The 17,302-nt window shown below is 56.1% G+C and overlaps 1 protein-coding gene across 2 annotated transcripts in view; it reads right to left on the bottom strand.

The window, feature by feature from the left end:
- The window catches only part of ITGA11 (integrin subunit alpha 11), a 46,145-nt gene extending 30,197 nt beyond the window's left edge, over nt 1-15,948 (bottom strand). The window contains exons 1-2 of one of the 2 annotated variants that reach the window (XM_048046256.2): nt 15,742-15,948; nt 9,914-10,025 (exon numbers count right to left, since the gene is read on the bottom strand). In XM_048046256.2, the coding sequence (XP_047902213.2) occupies nt 9,914-10,025; nt 15,742-15,793 (164 nt within the window). In that variant the 5' untranslated portion in view covers nt 15,794-15,948. The remainder of the gene's footprint in view (nt 1-9,913; nt 10,026-15,741) is intronic. The other variant, XM_048046254.2, reaches the window with a different exon arrangement.
- Between the last annotated feature and the right edge of the window lie 1,354 nt (nt 15,949-17,302).

Below are 17,302 nucleotides of genomic sequence, written 5' to 3'. Positions count from 1 at the left end.
TTGCTGAATAAACAGGACCTCTTTTGTTCTGGGTTGCCCTATACAACAGCTGGCGAAGCGACCGCTCCCAGCACAGATGTTCCCTGTTAGGCCAGAAATGGCCTTTTTTCTTTTTTTTTTTCTTTTTTTTTTTTTTTGTTTTAAAGCACTGCTTCTACAAAGACACTAAACACTCATTCTTTTATCCCTTCACTATAAAATGGGATTGCTCGCCAACTGAAAACCTCCAAAATCTAAGAAGCATTTAAGGATTCTCATGGAAATACTTCCTGTCTTACAGCTTCGCTGCTAACGAGGAGACTAATTAGGGCAAAATAACAACCATCTGGACCCGTCCCCAGTAGCACCCAGAGGCTCAGGCAGATCCGGTGCCTGCCCCTGAACCTGGACGAGGAGTTTTGCTCGCGTCTCCCTGCCGCTGCCACGCGATTGATGCTCACGGTCAGAAAGGGGGATGGCAGCAGATGTGAAAAAACATTGGGGGCGAGGAGGGAAAAAATCCTTGAAGATGGGAAGGAAAAAAGGTTGAGGCACCTCAAAGGATGGTGTCCTCTTGTTTTCCACTCTTCGTCCCCCGAGGATTTAACACAAAGAGGATATTGTGATTGTTGGGGCATCCCCACCCGGCTGGCTCCCACAGCTTTCCCACCGCCGTGCCCAGGTACCCACAGGATTTGTGCTCCCCTGCCCCCCGAATTACCCCACCATAAGAAAGGCCAAGCCGGGAATCTCCCAGTAATTCTCCCTCCCTTATTAACAGTGTCACACCACCCGTTAATTCGCTCAGCAGCACCGAACTGCGGCGTTTATTAGGACGAAGCAACTTGGTAAAACACGAGACGATGACGACTGCACGGCAGCCCATTCCACCCATTCCCCGGCCCTACGTCAGGCCTCGAGGCTCAAAAAAAGCCCAAATATTTACAGCCGCTGCCATAAACGCAGCAGAAATGCATGAAGGGGTCGCGAAGCTCGCAGAAACAGATTTTTTCGTCTCCCCAAGACAATGGCATTGTTTTCCCTTTTGGGTTAAATTGAAATGATTAATTAGCTGAAGCTGTCGAATTCCCATGGAAAGTTGGCAGCTCGGGAGAAGGCTTCTCCAGCTGTCGGGAAGGTGACGGTGCTGGCGGCAGGGCTGGGAAAAGGTTCCCCAAAGCTGGCTGGCAGTGATGCTGCCGCTTGCACCGGCTCACAGGTTACAGACCCCCTCCTTTATTTCGTGGTTTAGAAACTTGTGGTCTAAATAGTTTTTTTTTTTTTTTTTTTTTTGCTTGTTTGCTTTGCTTTTTTTGTGTTTGGTTGGCTGGTTGGTCCCATCCCAAATGACCCAAATCTACTGAGAGCATCCTGAGCATCCGCAGGGAGCCGGCCCCCTCCCCATACGCACCCCAAATCTCCCCCCTCGCCCTCCCTCGAGGGTTGCAGCCCCCGGTCCTGAGCAAGCAAAGCCCTCCGCAGAGACCCGAGCGGCAGGCCTTGAGTCACGCTTTGGCTAATAAAGGAAGATTTAAAAGAAAATAAGAACCAAACAGGCCCTCCCTCGCCTTCCTTTTTCATGCGCTCCTTATGGGGAAAACAAAAGCGAAAAAAAAAAAAAAAAAAAGGAATTAAATGTGAAGCGCGCAGACTGCTCAGAGCAACATGTCTGAGGACATATTTTTAACTTTTATCCTGGGAAAAAAAAACGGAAAACCAAGATGTCAGTGGAAATGCCTGAGGAGCATCTGCTCCGCCAGTGCAGGAAGGGGAGCAGGGGCCGAACTCCTGCTCCTGCTGGTCCTGCAGGAGCCGCGCGCTGGGGCGGCTGGGGCTGGGGCCGCAGGCTGCGCGAGTCCCACCTCAAGCACCAAAAGGAAGCATCAAAGCCAAACTGGGAATTTGCAGGGTTTTTTTTTTTTTGCACCTTTTTAAATGGTTTTGTCTCACGTGAATGTCAATGGCATGCATGGTGCCCTGCTTCTAGCCCAGCGGAGCAGCACAGACCCTGAAAGGCTGCGGCACTTCGGTGTGTAGAAAACCTGGTACTGAGTCATCGCTCTTTTTTTTTTTTCCCTTGGCCCAATTATCTGGTGAAATTTCCTGTGCCACAGGCATTAATTCATGCCTACTGTCTTGGTAGTGAACCCAGCAAAGGGTGCTTCTTGGCTGGAGAATATCTCCCTGAAAACCATCCATCCGTGCTTCGAAGGCATCGAGCACTGGAGAATCCGTCCTTTCCCTGGGGAATTTGTAGAAGAGCTTCAGCCTCAGCCTTCAGCCTCATCCCTTCAGCCTCATCCCTTCAGCCTCAGCCTTCAGCCTCATCCTCCCAACCTTCAGCCTCATCCCTTCAGCCTCAGGCTCCAGCGCTGAGCTGAAGGCACCGCGTGCAGCCACATCTCCTAGCGAGGGGGCACCACGCCACCAGGTCGCCTTGTGATGCCCCCAAGCCTCACCCCTGTGGTTCTGCTTCGGCTGCACGGTCTCTATTTCTCTTCATTTATCAGTCTCTATTTCATAATTATTTTTTTTTTTAATTTCTGCCTATTGCCCATAATGTGCTACTGGTCCCCGCCTATCCTGCCCTCCTGCCTGTACCGTGGACCACCCTGCACAGAGCTGTGCCCCCCAGCACCTTCTCCCAGGCTCAGATCACCTCCAGGCAGCAGGGAGGTGCAGTCACCACTGGTGCTGTGCACCCCGAATTAGGGATGCCTGGGAGCCCCCCGAGACTTTCTGCAGCCAGCCAGTTCCTGGCTTCTTCAGGCGGCGATCCCCCGGCACACCGGGCTCTCTGCGCGCACGGCGGAGAGGTTGCGAAGCTCATTTGGAGACCCAAAATGTTTTGATTAAATGGCAAGGAGTCAGGAAAAGAAGGTATGTCTAGCTGGTGATCCGGGAATGCAGGGATTAGGGAGGAATGGAGAAGAAACTATGCTTTTCACAGGATTTTTCAATCAATGGAACACTTAATCTCCTGCAAGGCAAATTCGCTTGTAGTTAATTTATTCAAGATGGGCCTGGATGAAGAAGTGATTAAGGAGGTTCAGGAAAAGGAGAGTTCAGCTGTGGAAAACTTTAAATTGCTTTGTGGCTCCTTGGACAGGACGTGGCAGGGGAATGGACTTCGAGATGTTTTTCTCTACATTGGCAAGGGTGGAAAAAAAAAAAAAAAAGACCTGGTGGGAGTCCAGGGGGAGGCAGAGCCGGCAGAGGGATCACGGCATGGGAGGACGCGGGGCCTGGAACCAAGTCCTAGACCTGGCTCTAGCCGAGCGTGCTGCCAGCCCGTGGCCACGGCCTTGACTTTGGGATGCCAGCAATGCCATCCAGCCCCTCGCACGGGGACCGTCCCATCGCACGGCGTGGGCAGGGGCAGGCGGCTCCCAGCCGCTCCGGCTCACCTCGAGCAGCCAAAGCCCGCGTGTCGGTGACCGAATGCGTCTACAAAAACACATCTGGGACAAACGGCTGTGGCCGAGCTTCACCACGCTCTGACAGAGGGGGTTGGAGCCAGCAGCTGGTTTGTTTTCAGGCCCAGAGCCATCCCCTAGCACGCTCTGAGGCACTGCCCAACGCCTGGCGAGGTGCAGCAGGGCCAGGAGATGACCGAGTGAATGTCTGTGTCCAAGTTAATTGGTTAATTTTGGAAAAGCAGGTTTGAAAAAGGATGGTGCGCAAGGCCAGGAGCGAGGCAGGCCGTTGCTTTCCTGCGTGATGGCAGCGAGAGGGCTCACCCAGCCTCCACCCGAGGCAGGGTGCGCGGCGGGGAGGTGGAGGATGAGGATGGCCACCACCAGCTCAGGGCTGAGCTAGCAGTGGCCGCAGGGGAATGTCACACCCTTTGCAAGACTCTTCTGTCCATTGAATACCTGCTAACTCATCCCTCAGCAGAAGTATTCCTGGCTTCAGAGCTCCCAGTTCACTCCCGGTTAACAGACGGCAGAGCAGTTGCAGAGCTCTGTCCCCACGGTTTGAGGGTTTCAAGGGGTTTCTCTCCCAAGACACGGTGCTTCCTTGCTCTGAGGTTTGGGGTTTGCGACACGCCAGCCCCACAGGGATCAGACCCAGACCTGCTCCTGGGCATGAGGCTTGTCCCTGTCCCCTCCTGGCCACCTCCTGCCCGGGGACAGCCTGCGGGAAGCCGTCCTGCCACCGACGGGCACAGACACCCTCGGCGGTTGTTTTCCTAAGGGCCGATCGGTGTTCTCCCTGCCGTACAACAAACCCTCTCATTGCAAAACAAAACATAAACGCGGCTGTAATTTAACCAGCTGCTCAGGCCGAGCCAGGATGCTCCGAATTGCAGAGCCCGATCCCGCGGCTCCAAACGCACCCCACGGTCGTGCCGGACCCGGGGGGGCTGCCTCCATCCATCCAGTTCCCCCGTAACGGGAAGGGGGCCACCACCAGGACATGGGACCAAGGGGCCAGAGCCCAAGGCAGGCAGTGGCCGAGGCGAGGGAGCCGCCGCTTCTGCCGTAGGAACCCCAGAGCCGTCGCAGTGAGCGCAGCTCCCGGAGCTCTCCTTAAAATAGCACATGACGGGCGTGCTGCAGAACACGGCCGAGGAGCTCGCAGAATGGTGTGGTTAGAAATAATGATACTTTCTTATTTTTCTTGGTGTCATTTTTTCCCTTTTACTTAGGGATATCGTAACCCTGAGGTGTTTACAGGCGAGGCCCCTTGGCGGTTCTTGCCCGGGCTGTGGGTTTCCAGCACTGGTTGATGCTTTTTGTCGGCATCAGGCACCCTTTTCATCCGGGCCCGTGTGATTTCCGACTTTCTGCTGGAGGTTTCCAAAGCAAACCCCAATCTCCAACTCCAGTTCTTGCTGGATGCCTCTCGCTTTCCCAAAGTGCCCGTTATCGCCAGCTCACGGCGTTCGTGGGGGTTCCCACACCCCCGGTAGGTCACCGGCTCCATCCTGCTAACCTGCGGTGCTCCGAGACCACCCAACCCTAAATAACAAAGATGTGACCGCAGAAGCCTTTTCTTGGTCGAGCAATATGAGATGGGAAGGAGCAACACCCCTCTCATTTGTAAAGATCTGCTGCAAAATATCTCTAGCCTCACTTTTCCTCCATCCTGATTCCTGGAGGGCTGTGAGAGCGTGCGGAGCGCTGCAGCTGCGGAGTGGGAGATCACGGCTATTTTCCTGCTTGGGCCAAAATCTTTCTAAAAATAAATTAAATAAAAGCTGAAGAGCCTAACCTTATAGCTGATGCACACCAGCCCTGGAGCTGGTGACAACCGTGCTGCTTCGTGGCAAGGAAGATGTGCCCCGAGGATGTCAGATGTCCCCTGTCCTCCTTGGTGCCCCAGAGGAGGTGCCAGGCAGTGGGGGACGGCCCCCAAAAGCCCCATGATGCTGGTAACAGAGCCCCTGCGATTCCCAGCTAAATCCCCCGGAATTACACCCACAATAACACCAAAGCGGGGACGACCCCGGAGCATGGGAGATGGGAAAAGGGAAGAGCGGGGCCGCGGCGCGTCCCGCAGCCCTGGCACGGTGGGAGGGAGAGCCGGGAGCAGACACGGTCCCCGCGCCGAAGGAATGCTCTGCAGCTATGTACCCTTTCACCAAAATAATCCCAGCGCTCGGGTACCGGCCAAACCACAGGAGAATTGCAGCCAAGAAAGCCTCGCAGTAGTAGGGAAACAGCAAACCCTTTAACTGTTTTTCCAGATCAGCACAATTACAGCTCAAAGTCCACCGAGCAGACTTTTCTCTCCTCTCCCTCCTCCTTCTCCCTTCGGTTGTGCTCAGACTGGAAACGTCACGTCTGTGCCTGGAGCTGCCGGGCACCCAGGGGGGTTTAACCACGGGGGTCCCCACTGTGGTTGAGGGGCCAAATCCTGCACCCAGGCTTCGCAGCACCCCACCTGGTGCTGCTGCACGGCGGGGCTGGGGCAGCACGAGCTCCAGCAGCCAGGGATGCGCTCCCGGGCAATGCCATCTTGCCAGCAGCATCAGCGAAGCCCTGGCCCCAGCCAGCTCAGCGATGCTATATTTATTATTTTTACGGCTTCTGAAGGCTAATGGCTGTTTATTCCCAGGCCTTTCCTTCCACAGCCAGTTTTCCTCAAGCATTATTATTTTTTTTTTTTGCATAGCTGGAAATGTGCAGCCCGCAGACACGAGCCAGTGCAGGGCCCTGGTGATGCTCCGGCACAGCCCGGCCCCTGCCTCCTATTCCCGAATTTTTGATTTAGAGGGGAAAGGTGGGGATGGAAAGCCGGGGGCGACAGCTGGGCTTTCTGCCTGGCAATGGACTCGCTGCCTACAGGGACGGCGATCCATCTCAGGTGGTGAAGTGCACCATTGCTGCTTGGGCTGCACCCCAAAAAATCTGTGCCCGCCACAGCCCCCGTCCTGCCAGCATGGGGACCCGTCCCCACTCGTCTGGGGCACAGAAACAGCGGGGGGCTAATTTAAGATACCTGGTGGCACAGCCTGCAAGGAAAGTGCTGGAAAAGCTTCCAGGACAGCACGAGAGCCAGCACGTGAGCAGAGCAGGGAGTGGGGTTCTCCTTCCCCAGGGAGTGACACTAAGGCCAGGGTGGCGGGGAGTCGAAAGAAGCCAACAGGAGAGGGGAGGTGAAAGAGGGAGAGAAACTTTTCCCCCTTTTCCCTCTTACCCCCCTGATCTTGGACCTCTGAGAACTTTTCACCCCGAACTCCAGGTGATTCTGGTCTGTTTGACCCCCCTGACCCCCCAAACCTGCACGGACCAGGGTGGGGCAGAGGAGCAGCTCCAGGCCCTTTGGGACACCACCACCATCACCTCTGCCCTTAAAACTCCTCCGTCTCCTTCAACCCGAGCTTCTGCCAGGCCACTTCACCCTGCCTGCATCAGCCTGGGGGAGCACTGATCCCCCCGGCTTCACGGTGCCACCTGGGGCACCAGCACCACGGTGCTGGGATGCTCAAACCCCTTCACTCCAGGCAGAATTTGGCCCCAGCTGCAGCAGGAGCGCTGGGTTGTTGCCACCGTGTTGCACGTCTGGGTGAGTTTCGGTAGCCAGCTGCCCTTTTTTTTCCATTCACATACTTGGAAAAAGTACACATCGCACCCCCTGCTCGATGAAAAAGGGAGAGAAAGCGGCGAGAGGGAGGTCTGAAAGTCAGCCGCTGACTGCCAGCAGGAGAAGCGACCCCCCGAAGCGGCGAGCTGTTAGAGCAGTATATTTCCAAGTGCTTTTTTTCCCCTGGAGTTTAATAATCCGAATTCTTTCCTCCCAGGTTTTCCACTATCAGGGCTGCAGTTATAGCCCCCACGTGCAAGCTATCTGGCTCCCTCCTGAAAGGCTGGAGAAAGAGAAATAGCCACAAGGAAAAATACGCCTGCAGAATATTTTATGTGTGTGTGTACGTCCATACACACAAATACGCCTATACGCTCACACACACACATATAGGAGCTGCTTTGAAAGCCTTCTGAAGCCCTCCACCCTGGCCAAAAGCAGCATTAAACGGTTCAGACCGGAGCAGAGGTGCCAAAGTCCTTGGATTCCACATTTGGTATTTGGCAGCCGGCTCCCTGCGTGTTGTTAGAGCAATCCCTCCTGCAGGAGCCACGTTTCTGAGACGGCCATTCAGCTCCTCCGAGCTCTGCTGTATTTTGGGGGATTTTGCCGAAATCCTCAGGGCCAACATTCGATGATGCTTGCCTGGCTTCTGCCTTAGCAGCAGCCGGGATTTCGTCTTATCATCCCCTTTTCTTCTGTTTTCTGGCAGCTCCTGAGCCTGGCCGAGGCTCTGCACAATTATCATCATGTGGCGGAGCTGCTCCCTCTCTACGTCCTCGGTTTATACTACAGACGTTTTGTTTGTTCAGTCATTTATCCTTTAACCAGAGTGAGTCATGGTGGCTGCAGTTTTTAACTATGTACACATTTAATAGGCATTCTATACTATGTAATTGCATACTGTAACGCACACTGTATTTATGTATGTACCTACGCTTACTCATTGCAGCGAGCATCCATTTTTGCATGCAGAGCAACTGACAGTGGGGAGAAGCTCCAGCTCTGCCCTGGCCAACGGTGGCTGGGGAGATGCAGGAGATGCCAAAGCCAGACCTCGTCACCCTCTGCTGCTCCCAGCAGTGACGGTGGCACCTGACCGTGGCAGAGCCCTTCTGTCTTCCTCCGTGACGCTGATGTCCCGCGCAGACGGACGTTGGGTTATTGCTCGAGGAACACCAAGCAGTAGCACGCCCATGTGCTGTCCTCGTTGGGTTACGCTGCTCTCCACCAAGGTTTTTGGTGCTTGATGGATGAAATGAGATATGGAAGTGATGTTTTCTAGCAGCAGAGGGGGCAGGAATGTGATGGCAGGGACACACGGCTCCTGCTCCTTATCTCCTTTGGAGAACCGCGGGCTCCGATCTGCATTTCCCAGGCTGAGCCTAACCTGGGTAGTGCAGGGCCAGAGCCTCCTGTGGGGGCAGCTCAAAACCCGCTGATGTGGGGTTTTGGATTCGCTCCTGGGAGGAGATATTTCACAGCAGAATCCGGTGCAAACAAGAGGCTTGAATGCACTGGAGCTGCCATGGAGAGGCAGTCCCCATCCTGCCAATGTGCTGGCCTACATGGGCAGGAGGATGGAGGCTGTGCTGATGTGCCCTGAGGAGCCACCCTGCGATTTTTGGCAAGGTTCTGCCTCCTTTCCTGGCCCTACCAGCATGCTGACAGCCATCTGCTGCACCTCTGCACACCACCACAGCTTGCATTTGGGTTGTGGCCCTAGTGTATAAAGACCATGAGGGTTTGGGGCCAGAAAATGGGCTAAGAAACGATTCTTTTGGGCTCAAAGCAGCTGTTCCTGCAGGGGCACCCGCTCCAGCATCGCATGGAATGAGACCACAAACGAAAACTTCCCTGAGCGAAGCAGCTTCGCTCGCGGACGTGAGCTGCCCCAGCCTGGCCTCGTGCAGGAATTTGATGTATTTACTGGAACCGCTCGGTGGCCGTGTTTGCTCCCTGCTCTGGTGGCTTTGGCCATGAACAGTCGTGCTGTCAGGCTGCCCAAAATTCCTTATCCCTCCAAAAAATCCCATCACTTACGTTCACGGGCAACGGGGATGGAAAGGATGGCGAGACCGCTGCGATCAGGGGCAGCTCTAAGAAAAAGCTCCCTGGTGCCACGTGTGTGCACGGACCGTGAGCACTCCATGAGGATGCTCCAGTGCCCGGCATGGCAGCACTTTGCACCCACCCCCGGGTGCTACAGTACCTGCTCAGGACCCCGCTGCAATGGGACTGAGGTGGCCTCACGGGCTGCACCCTCCCTTTCTGCCCCATCCCCAAGCACAATCTCCTGCTGGATAGCTGAACTTTATCCCACCACTCAGAGCTTTTTGGTATTGATCAGCATTAATGACATGCCTGCTCGCTGCCCTAAGCCTGGCTGTAGAGCACCCGTAGGGTGGTACCTGGCTGTGCCCTTGGAGAGCACCCAGCGTCTCCCCAGCCTCGCTGGGTGGCCACATCATCCCCCCCAGCACCTTAGCGAGCAGCACAATGCCGCAGAAATCCAAAATCCGAGCAAAACCCCGAGCAAAACCCATCCCAGCTTCACCCCGCACCCCCGACAGCCGCAGGCGGCTCTGATCACTTCTGCAGACCTGTCTTCTTGGAAACTCTATAAAAAGGGATGGCCCTGGCCCAAAACCCCGACGGGTTTCCAGCAAGTGCTGGAGCCTGAGCAGCGCCAGGGAGCCGTGAACCTGCCCGGGGCAGCTCCTCGCAGCACCTGCGAGCCCTGATCTGCGCACACCAGCTTGGCCCCAGCACCACCAGCACCAAATCTCGCTTTCCTGCCAAGCCTGGACGCTGCCGACCCCAAAAAGGTGGTTGGGAAGAGCAGGAGACATTCAGCATTCCTGTAGGTTGCTGTAACCCCCCGTCTTCGGGGCTCACTCACCATTTCTTGCCCCCGATGTCATGCTGCTGCACCGTGTAGCCGAAATAGGCGTCCTTAGAGCCGGCTATGATTTTGGGCCTCTTGGTGTCGATGTTGAAGCTGTCACTGAACCCTGGGGAGAGAGGAGAAGGATCCCGTCAGGCAGGGTGCTGAGGTGCTAGGGGAAAGCACCTTTACGGTGCGGGGAGGGCCAGGCCCCAAAGGGGTCATCCTGAGGGGTGCAGAGCCTCCATCCGTGGAGCCGTTCACGTTGGCCTGCCAGAGCAGGGTTGGGCCCAAAAGCCTCCAGAGGAGCCTCCACCCCAACCATCCCCTGAATTCTGCTCCCCCCAGTGCCTATCACGTCCCAGGAAGGCCCTAAGAGACACAGGGGTGGTTTGACCCCATCACAGCACCTCTGGGGCACCTCGCCAGCTGCGACGGAGGGAGGCTGGGACCCAAAACCCACTGCCGGCCTCCGAGGGGCTGGAATCCAGCACCCGGCCATCCCCAGCGCCCACCTCCTGCCTTCCCCAGGGGCTTTGCAGCACCAAGGGGCAAAGTGTGGATTCATTTCTCCCGTGCAAGCAAAAGCTGGTGTCATGGGGGGGGTTTGCTAAGGGGAAGGAGTCCGGGGGGGTCTCCTGGGGATGGATGCTCAGACCCAGACGGGGCAGATTTGGGTTTGCCTCAGGGATGCTCTCAAACCCTCCATGGGTACAGATGCTGCACGTCTTCTAAGAAGAGGTTTTTTTTCTATACAGTATTATTTTCCCTGCTGGTCTGTGGAAGTGCAGGGGGGCACAGATCAGGGCCCAGCGTGGCTCTGCTGCAGGGAGGGACACGGGACGGCCCGCATGCCCCAGCTCTTTGCTCGCCCTCGGGCAGCAAGCAGGTGCTGGATGGCTCGTCCCTCTGCAAATAACAGGTCCTGGCATCACGGCAAGGACGGCTTTAAAGGCAGCAGAAGGCTCACGTTTGGTATTTGTGTGGGTATAAAGGGGATGTCAACAGGAGAGGCCGGGAATGCCGCTTCCCAGGCAGAAAGTTCAGGATGGAAAGTGCTTTTATAGGTAGGAATGTTAGGAATAAACCTGAGTTTTTTTGCAGTCATAGAAACAAATTGGCGACGTTGGCTTGGTAAACAGAGAAGAGCAGAGTCTCGCCAAGGAGAGCTGAGGTAAGAAGCTTTAAAGTCCTACAAAAAGAAATTCTAGAAAGCAAGGGAAAAAAAGGAGACGGGGGAGATCAGAGCCAGCACATTTTGTGGTAGATTGACCTTATTTAACATTGCAAAACAAATTAAAACCTCCTCTGAGTCAACCATTACCCAGTGGCAACATCGCGAAATTGAGTTTTGGCCTTGGAGAGAGGCGATGGGCAAAGAGGGTACGGGGGGGAACAGGGCAGATGGGGCATCACGGGGGGCATGGGGGGGCACGGGGGGCACGGGGGTCTGGCTGGAAGAGGGGGCTCGGGGGCATTTCAAGCACCAACCAACAAGGCTCAATTCCAGGTGATGCAGAAGCATCTGCAGTGAGTGAGCAGAGCAAGTGTCACAGAGAATATCACAGATGTTCCTCCCATTTATGCAGAGTTTCTCTGAATTTGCCCCCAAAAGACATTTTCCTAGGTAAGCCTAGCTGACAGGAAAGCAGATATCTTTGGCGAGTTGGGGATGCCCATCCCACGGCTCCTTGCTTTAGGACTTCGCTGCAGCTCTGGCCTCCTGGAGCAGCAAAATGCAACCAAATTGTTTGCAAAAGGCATCTTAGAGGGGCAAAAAGTCATGAAAAAGAAAAAAGATAACTAGTGGCTTACTAAATGCAAATGTCTCTAAATCAGGAGAAGCAGGGATTAGTGTGAGATGAGCAAATTAATGCAGGTGGAAAATGTGAAGAAAAAAGCAATTTCCCACCCCTTTTGGTTGGCTACCTCCCCAAAGGACAGCACAATGCAAAATGAGGGGCCAGGCTGGGAGTCAGGGTGGCCTGGTTATACTGCACTAGGGCTGGAAAAGACAAAAAAAGGAGAGGAAGGGAAAAAAAAAGAACAAAACAAAACCCTTGATAGCTGATCCTCTGGAAAGCTTCAGGACCGTAGGGAGCTGCTGCCCAAGGTGCCCAAATCCCCACCCTGGAGCACGGCGTGGGCTCCAGCCTGCTGGTCCTTCTCTTTAAAAGTACCCAAATGCTCATTTTTAACCAGAAATAAAGCCCATGTGGACATGAGGGCCTGCAGCCATCCTTGGCCCAGTCCCATAGCACAAATCCGTCGGATCCCAAAATTGCAGAGAGGGGGCTCTGAGGGCTGCAATGCCTGGTGCTGGTGGCAGGCAGCAGGCAGAGAAATGAAGTGGTCGGGAGCAAAGGTTGCAGACAGCGGTTGGCAAAGCCCCTGGTATGTGGGCACGGGAGGGAAGGAATTGACGTGGGTGCATTCGAGGCAGAAAGACAAAAAACCTGACAGAGTTTAAACCGTCTTAAATTAATGGGATCTTTTTGAAAGGCTGTCAAGGAGACTTAGCAACCCGGAGAACTCAGTCTCGTTTTCTTGTCAGGAGTGACATCACTGTCATAAATAAGTGACCAAAACCCACATGTTTTGCTTGCGATCGTGCCAAGGCAGGAAGCCTCAAATACCTCCTCTCCGAAGTGGAACTTCGGCTGAGGCCAAACCTTTGATTCTTGTCAGGTCAAATATTGAAAAGGAAAAACAACAAAAAAAAACCAACACAATTGGGAAACAATACTGGGAGTAAAAGGCACCTTTCCTGCCAAAAAGAATAAAAACAAATCCTCCCTGTGCCTTGAGGTTGATCCTGCTGCCGTAAGAGGTTGGTGGCTTTAGCTGGTTGCTTTGCTCCAACCCTTGGCGATTTGAGGAGACCTGAGCAGGGCAGCGGAGCTGCCGGAAGAATTTCATTTTAATTTAATTTAATTTTATATTTGACTGCAGGCATAACAGCACAGTGCAACCCTAAACCCCAAACTGGTGTTTTCATGGCTCTAGACGGAGGCATCGCGGGGCGAGGGCTGTGGCTCTGGTGCCCAAGAGCTGTCCTTGCAACCCTCCCTTCCTCACCACTCACACCCACATGGGAGATGCAACCCCCGTGGTGGGACAGCGTGTCCAAAGACCCCGCCATCGCCACCAAGAGCCACCATGCAGTGGTGACCCATGCCACCCCAACGTCCCCAGGGCTGCTGGCCATGTTCAGCCAGGCTCCTGTGATGGGTCCCCACTGCCATGTGGGCTTTGGAGGCTTGGGACTCTCCTCTGCAACCCATCTGTCGCACACATCGTTTGTTTTTATATTTAGGATTGCCTTAGAAAAGGCTTTGAGCTTGATATGGGGTATTTGGGCAAAAGCTAGCAGGCCCCGAGATGGAGCAGGGCAGACCAGATGTTCCCAGGCATCCCTCTAGCCTCAGCCCCTATCGCGCTCTCTGTGCAGACTGAAATGCTGAAAGCACCAAATTCCTCCCCAGGTCGCTATCTCAAAGCCAGCATTTGTCATCAGCTATTAGGAAACAAACGGGGTTTGGTGGCTGCCGAGGCTGCGGACGGAGAGCCAGGGAATAGTGAAGATGACCAGGAGATCAGTCATCGCGGGTGCGTGTGCTGTAACATTCCTGGTTACCCACAGAGTCTCGAACAAAGAGCCCCGGGGCAGCAGCGACAGAAGTACCTTGTGCTTCCACCGTGCCAGCTCTCTGGCCCCCCAAAAAATGGGGAGGAGCTGTCTGGCTGCTTTAATAGCAGCAGCCCACGTTTAACAGCATCAAGGAACGCGTTGAGCATTCGTTTGCAGCATGTCCTACAGCCAAAGGCACCACGGCGCTCGGGGTTTTGAATACCACGGACCCTCCCTGGCCAAATCTCAGCTAGTGGATGGAGGACGTTAGGTGTGGGATGTCCCAGCACTGCTCTTTGGGCCGTGCAGCCACCCAGGATTTAGTTCCCATCACCAAATCCCCAGGCAGAACTGACAGGTCCCTTGTGAACCCACCTGGGCCAGCCCAAGCACCCCCCACGGAGCAAGCACCGCGGTTTTACTGCTTGGTGACCCTCCTGTGAGGGACCAGCAGACCCCCCCCTTTGTCTGGACAAAGCATCTGATGAAGGGAAACAACTGCATGGTGTGGGACAAGGGAAGTCGTCCCAGGGCAGACACCCGGTCCCCATGGCCGTGGGTCACAGCTTCCCTGCGATCTGACCCCCGGACGGCTGCTGCTGGGAGGTGTGTGTTTCAGCAAGTCCTTGGCTGGGCTCTCCTAATTCAGAGCTGCACCCAGCTTGCCCCAAAACCCTGGGGGAGAGGAACCGGCCTGGACCTTAGGGACAGCTCGGTTTGTCCCCCGGTTGTGCCCAGACATCGCAGTGCCTCCAGGGACTCCCAGCCTGGGAAAGTGGCTTGCAGACCATGCCGTGCTCCAGGGCACGCGGGGGCTGCCTGCGCAGCAAAGGGACAGTTCCCGAGGCCACACGTCCCATCCCGGTGCCAGGGGCCTCCCACGTGTGTCCCAAACTTGCTTTGAGTTCAGCTGATGAAACACCAGCATTAGTCCCCTGCGAAATATATCGCCCCACGGCCACAAAGCGTCCCAGGCCACGGGGGCCACCACGTCGCCCTGGAAGCTGTGCCTTAACCCTCCCGCCGGCACAGGGCTCATGGGGCAGCACCATCGCCCGCGGGCATGGCAAAACCGCGTGGGCAAAAACGTTCTCCTGGAGGATTTTTGTTCAGCCCGAAGCCGGGGATTCACCACGTCTACTGCAGCAGCCCTGCAAGCAGCAGCTCTTGAAGGGGGAGCTCGCTTGAGGGACTGCTGCCCACGTAAGCAGGGCCCCGGCAGCCCCGCAGCCCCCCGCGGGCAGCCCCGCGCCCCGCTCGCCCGCCGCCATGCGAGGCACGCACACATGTTCCCCATTAGGCAAAGAAAGGCAGCTCCGCCGCGGCTGGCTTCAGACGATCGAGCAACAGTGCAATTAGAAAGGGGGGGGGAAAAAAAGAAAAAAAAAAGGAAAAAAAAAAAGAAAAAAGAAAATTCTGGCGTGCTTTTCCACCAGGATGTTTAGAGATGTTTACAGTGGCGTTAGCGCTCGGCGCTGCTGGCTGCCGGGGGTGCGTTAGCGGGCGGCGGCGCTCCTGGTAGCGGTAACCAGCTCTTTTTTTTTTTTTTTTTTTTCACTTCAAAGCTAAGAGAGGTCCCAGCCTTGCTGCTGCCAGCCTGGGAGGATGCCAGACGTGGTCAGAGCCCAAACGGAGCCTCCTGCTCCCAGCACCCGGCCAGCGAGGGACCAGCGGGACGCCGAGCTCTGCTCCCAGCCCTGGTCGCGCTCGTCCCGCCGCGCACCGAGCCGAGCAGGGGGAGGCTGCGAGAGCACGTCCTTAAGCCAAACATCGACCCAAAGCCCCTCGTGGCTTGTTTAAACCCAAGCACTTCTCTTTTGCGCTGACCCCTCACGTGCAGCAGGACGAACCACCTGAGGGATGCAAAAATTAACCCTGCTTAAGAGGGTCGGGATGGCTGGGGGGCTTTTTTCCCCTCCGTCCGATGCTCTGAAACACTTCTAACTAATCTGCTCGTGCCTGCAGCCCAGCGCTGGGAGGAAGGCAGCGCTCCCCGCTCTGTCCCAGGAGCCCATCAAAGCCCTTCATCCCTTTCAACCCCTCTTCGCCTGCCTTGAAGGCGCCCGGCTCGCTCCCTCCCTCCTGCTCCCGACTTTTCCAGCAGCCTCATTAAGCCTGGGCATTCCCAGGCACCTTTCCCTCCTCGCCTAAATAAGCAGAAAGTATTTCCCCGTTGCTGGCAGCAGCCGTGGGGAAGGCAGCGGGTGCTTACCGGGCAGGAGGCAGAGGGAGCAGGCGAGGAGCAGCCCGCTGGGAAGGTCCATGGGAGCACGGGGGGCCCCGCTCCCCGGCCCCGAGCATCCGCCGGAGGCACCCAGCCAGACTGGTAGCCCTGCTCGGAAAACCCTTTCCTTATCCCCAGCCTTCCCCGGCTCCCTGACAGAAGGCGAGCATTGGGAGGGAGTGGGAGGGACGAGCGGGACTTGTAGGAGGTACAGCAGGAGAGGACGGCAGAGGGGACAGCCTGCGTGCAGCCGTGGCACCCTTTAGGGATCAGCTCCGTGCCGGGGCTCTGCTGGCTCGGACCCGTGGCCCTGTGGCCGTGCCGGCCCCACGGCACCCGCCGGGGTCCCTTGGGTGCCCTCACCCTGATGGGAGGGTGGTGGTGGAAAGCCTGCGTGGTGCCACTGGTGGTGGCGGGTGCCACTGCCGTGTGGGTGCCACCTCTGCCCCAGTGCCACCTAAAATCAGCTGCCACATCCCCTCACACGCAGACGGCGACGTAGCAGGGTGCTAACAAGTGCTTTCTTCCCCGCTGCCAGGGCTGGCCCCATGGACAACGGGGTGCTCCAAATACCCACAGCCCTTGGGCCAGATTCCCAATGCCCCCTCCAACAGCCATGAGATGTCATTTAGGGCCCCGTCACCTCCAGCCCAAAGCCTCTAATGCACCACAGCATCCCCAGGGCAGGATTTTCTCCCTCCTTCCTATTCCTCCCTGATACAGGGACACCCTTTGGAGGAGGCACCCCAGGGCAGCTCGAGCAGGAGCTCAGCTGCCACCACGGCAGGGCTTTGGGGCTGGGACACAGCCCCGAGCACCCGTGGACCAGACCCCAGAGCCCCAGGATGCCCACAGCTTGCTCCTAGCTGGGGTGGGAACAGCCTGGGGGGGCTCCGCTGGGGAGGCAGGACCTGCCAACACCTTGCTACGTGCCCTCCCTCTTCCCAGTGGGAAAGATAAATACAGTTTTTGGTTTATTTTCAGAGCAGACGTGACCCCAGAGGTTCTTTCTGACTTTTTCTCCAAGCCCTCTGTGCTAAAGGAACACCCTGAGCGTGCCGGTGCCACCTGCACGGACCAAGCCCCGAGCCCAACATCACCGCTGGGAGAGAAGAAAAAGTCTGAGGGCTGCAGCTGCGCTGTGCCAGCTCTCCATCCGGCCGAGCAGAGGAGCCAGCAAAGGTCTCAGATAGCTTTCTGTCCCTCCTACCCCAAACTTGAGAGGGAAGACCTTAAGAAATGGGTCCAAACGTTAACATCTCTGCCTACGGAGTCTGTCAGACAGCTCGGGGCTGCAGGAGGAAGATCAGCTCTGCTCGAGGCACTCCTGGATGAGAGGGAGTGCCTGGGAGACCCAGCTCCTTCCCATTCCTCCCCTTTCCCTCCTGAGTCGATACGTTTTGGGTCTCCAGGCGGGAGAGGACACACGTCTGGAACAGAGATCAAAGCAGCAGTAGGATCCAAAACGTCTCGGAGATGCGGATGCTCAGTCGCTTGTTTGTATAGCACCCCTTCCCCCAGCGAAACGTTTTGACAAAATCAGAGATTT

This window comes from Anser cygnoides, chromosome 11, assembly GCF_040182565.1.
Source record: "Anser cygnoides isolate HZ-2024a breed goose chromosome 11, Taihu_goose_T2T_genome, whole genome shotgun sequence".
NCBI classification, from domain to species: Eukaryota; Metazoa; Chordata; class Aves; order Anseriformes; family Anatidae; genus Anser; species Anser cygnoides.
This window is presented reverse-complemented; position numbering and strand designations above follow the sequence as displayed.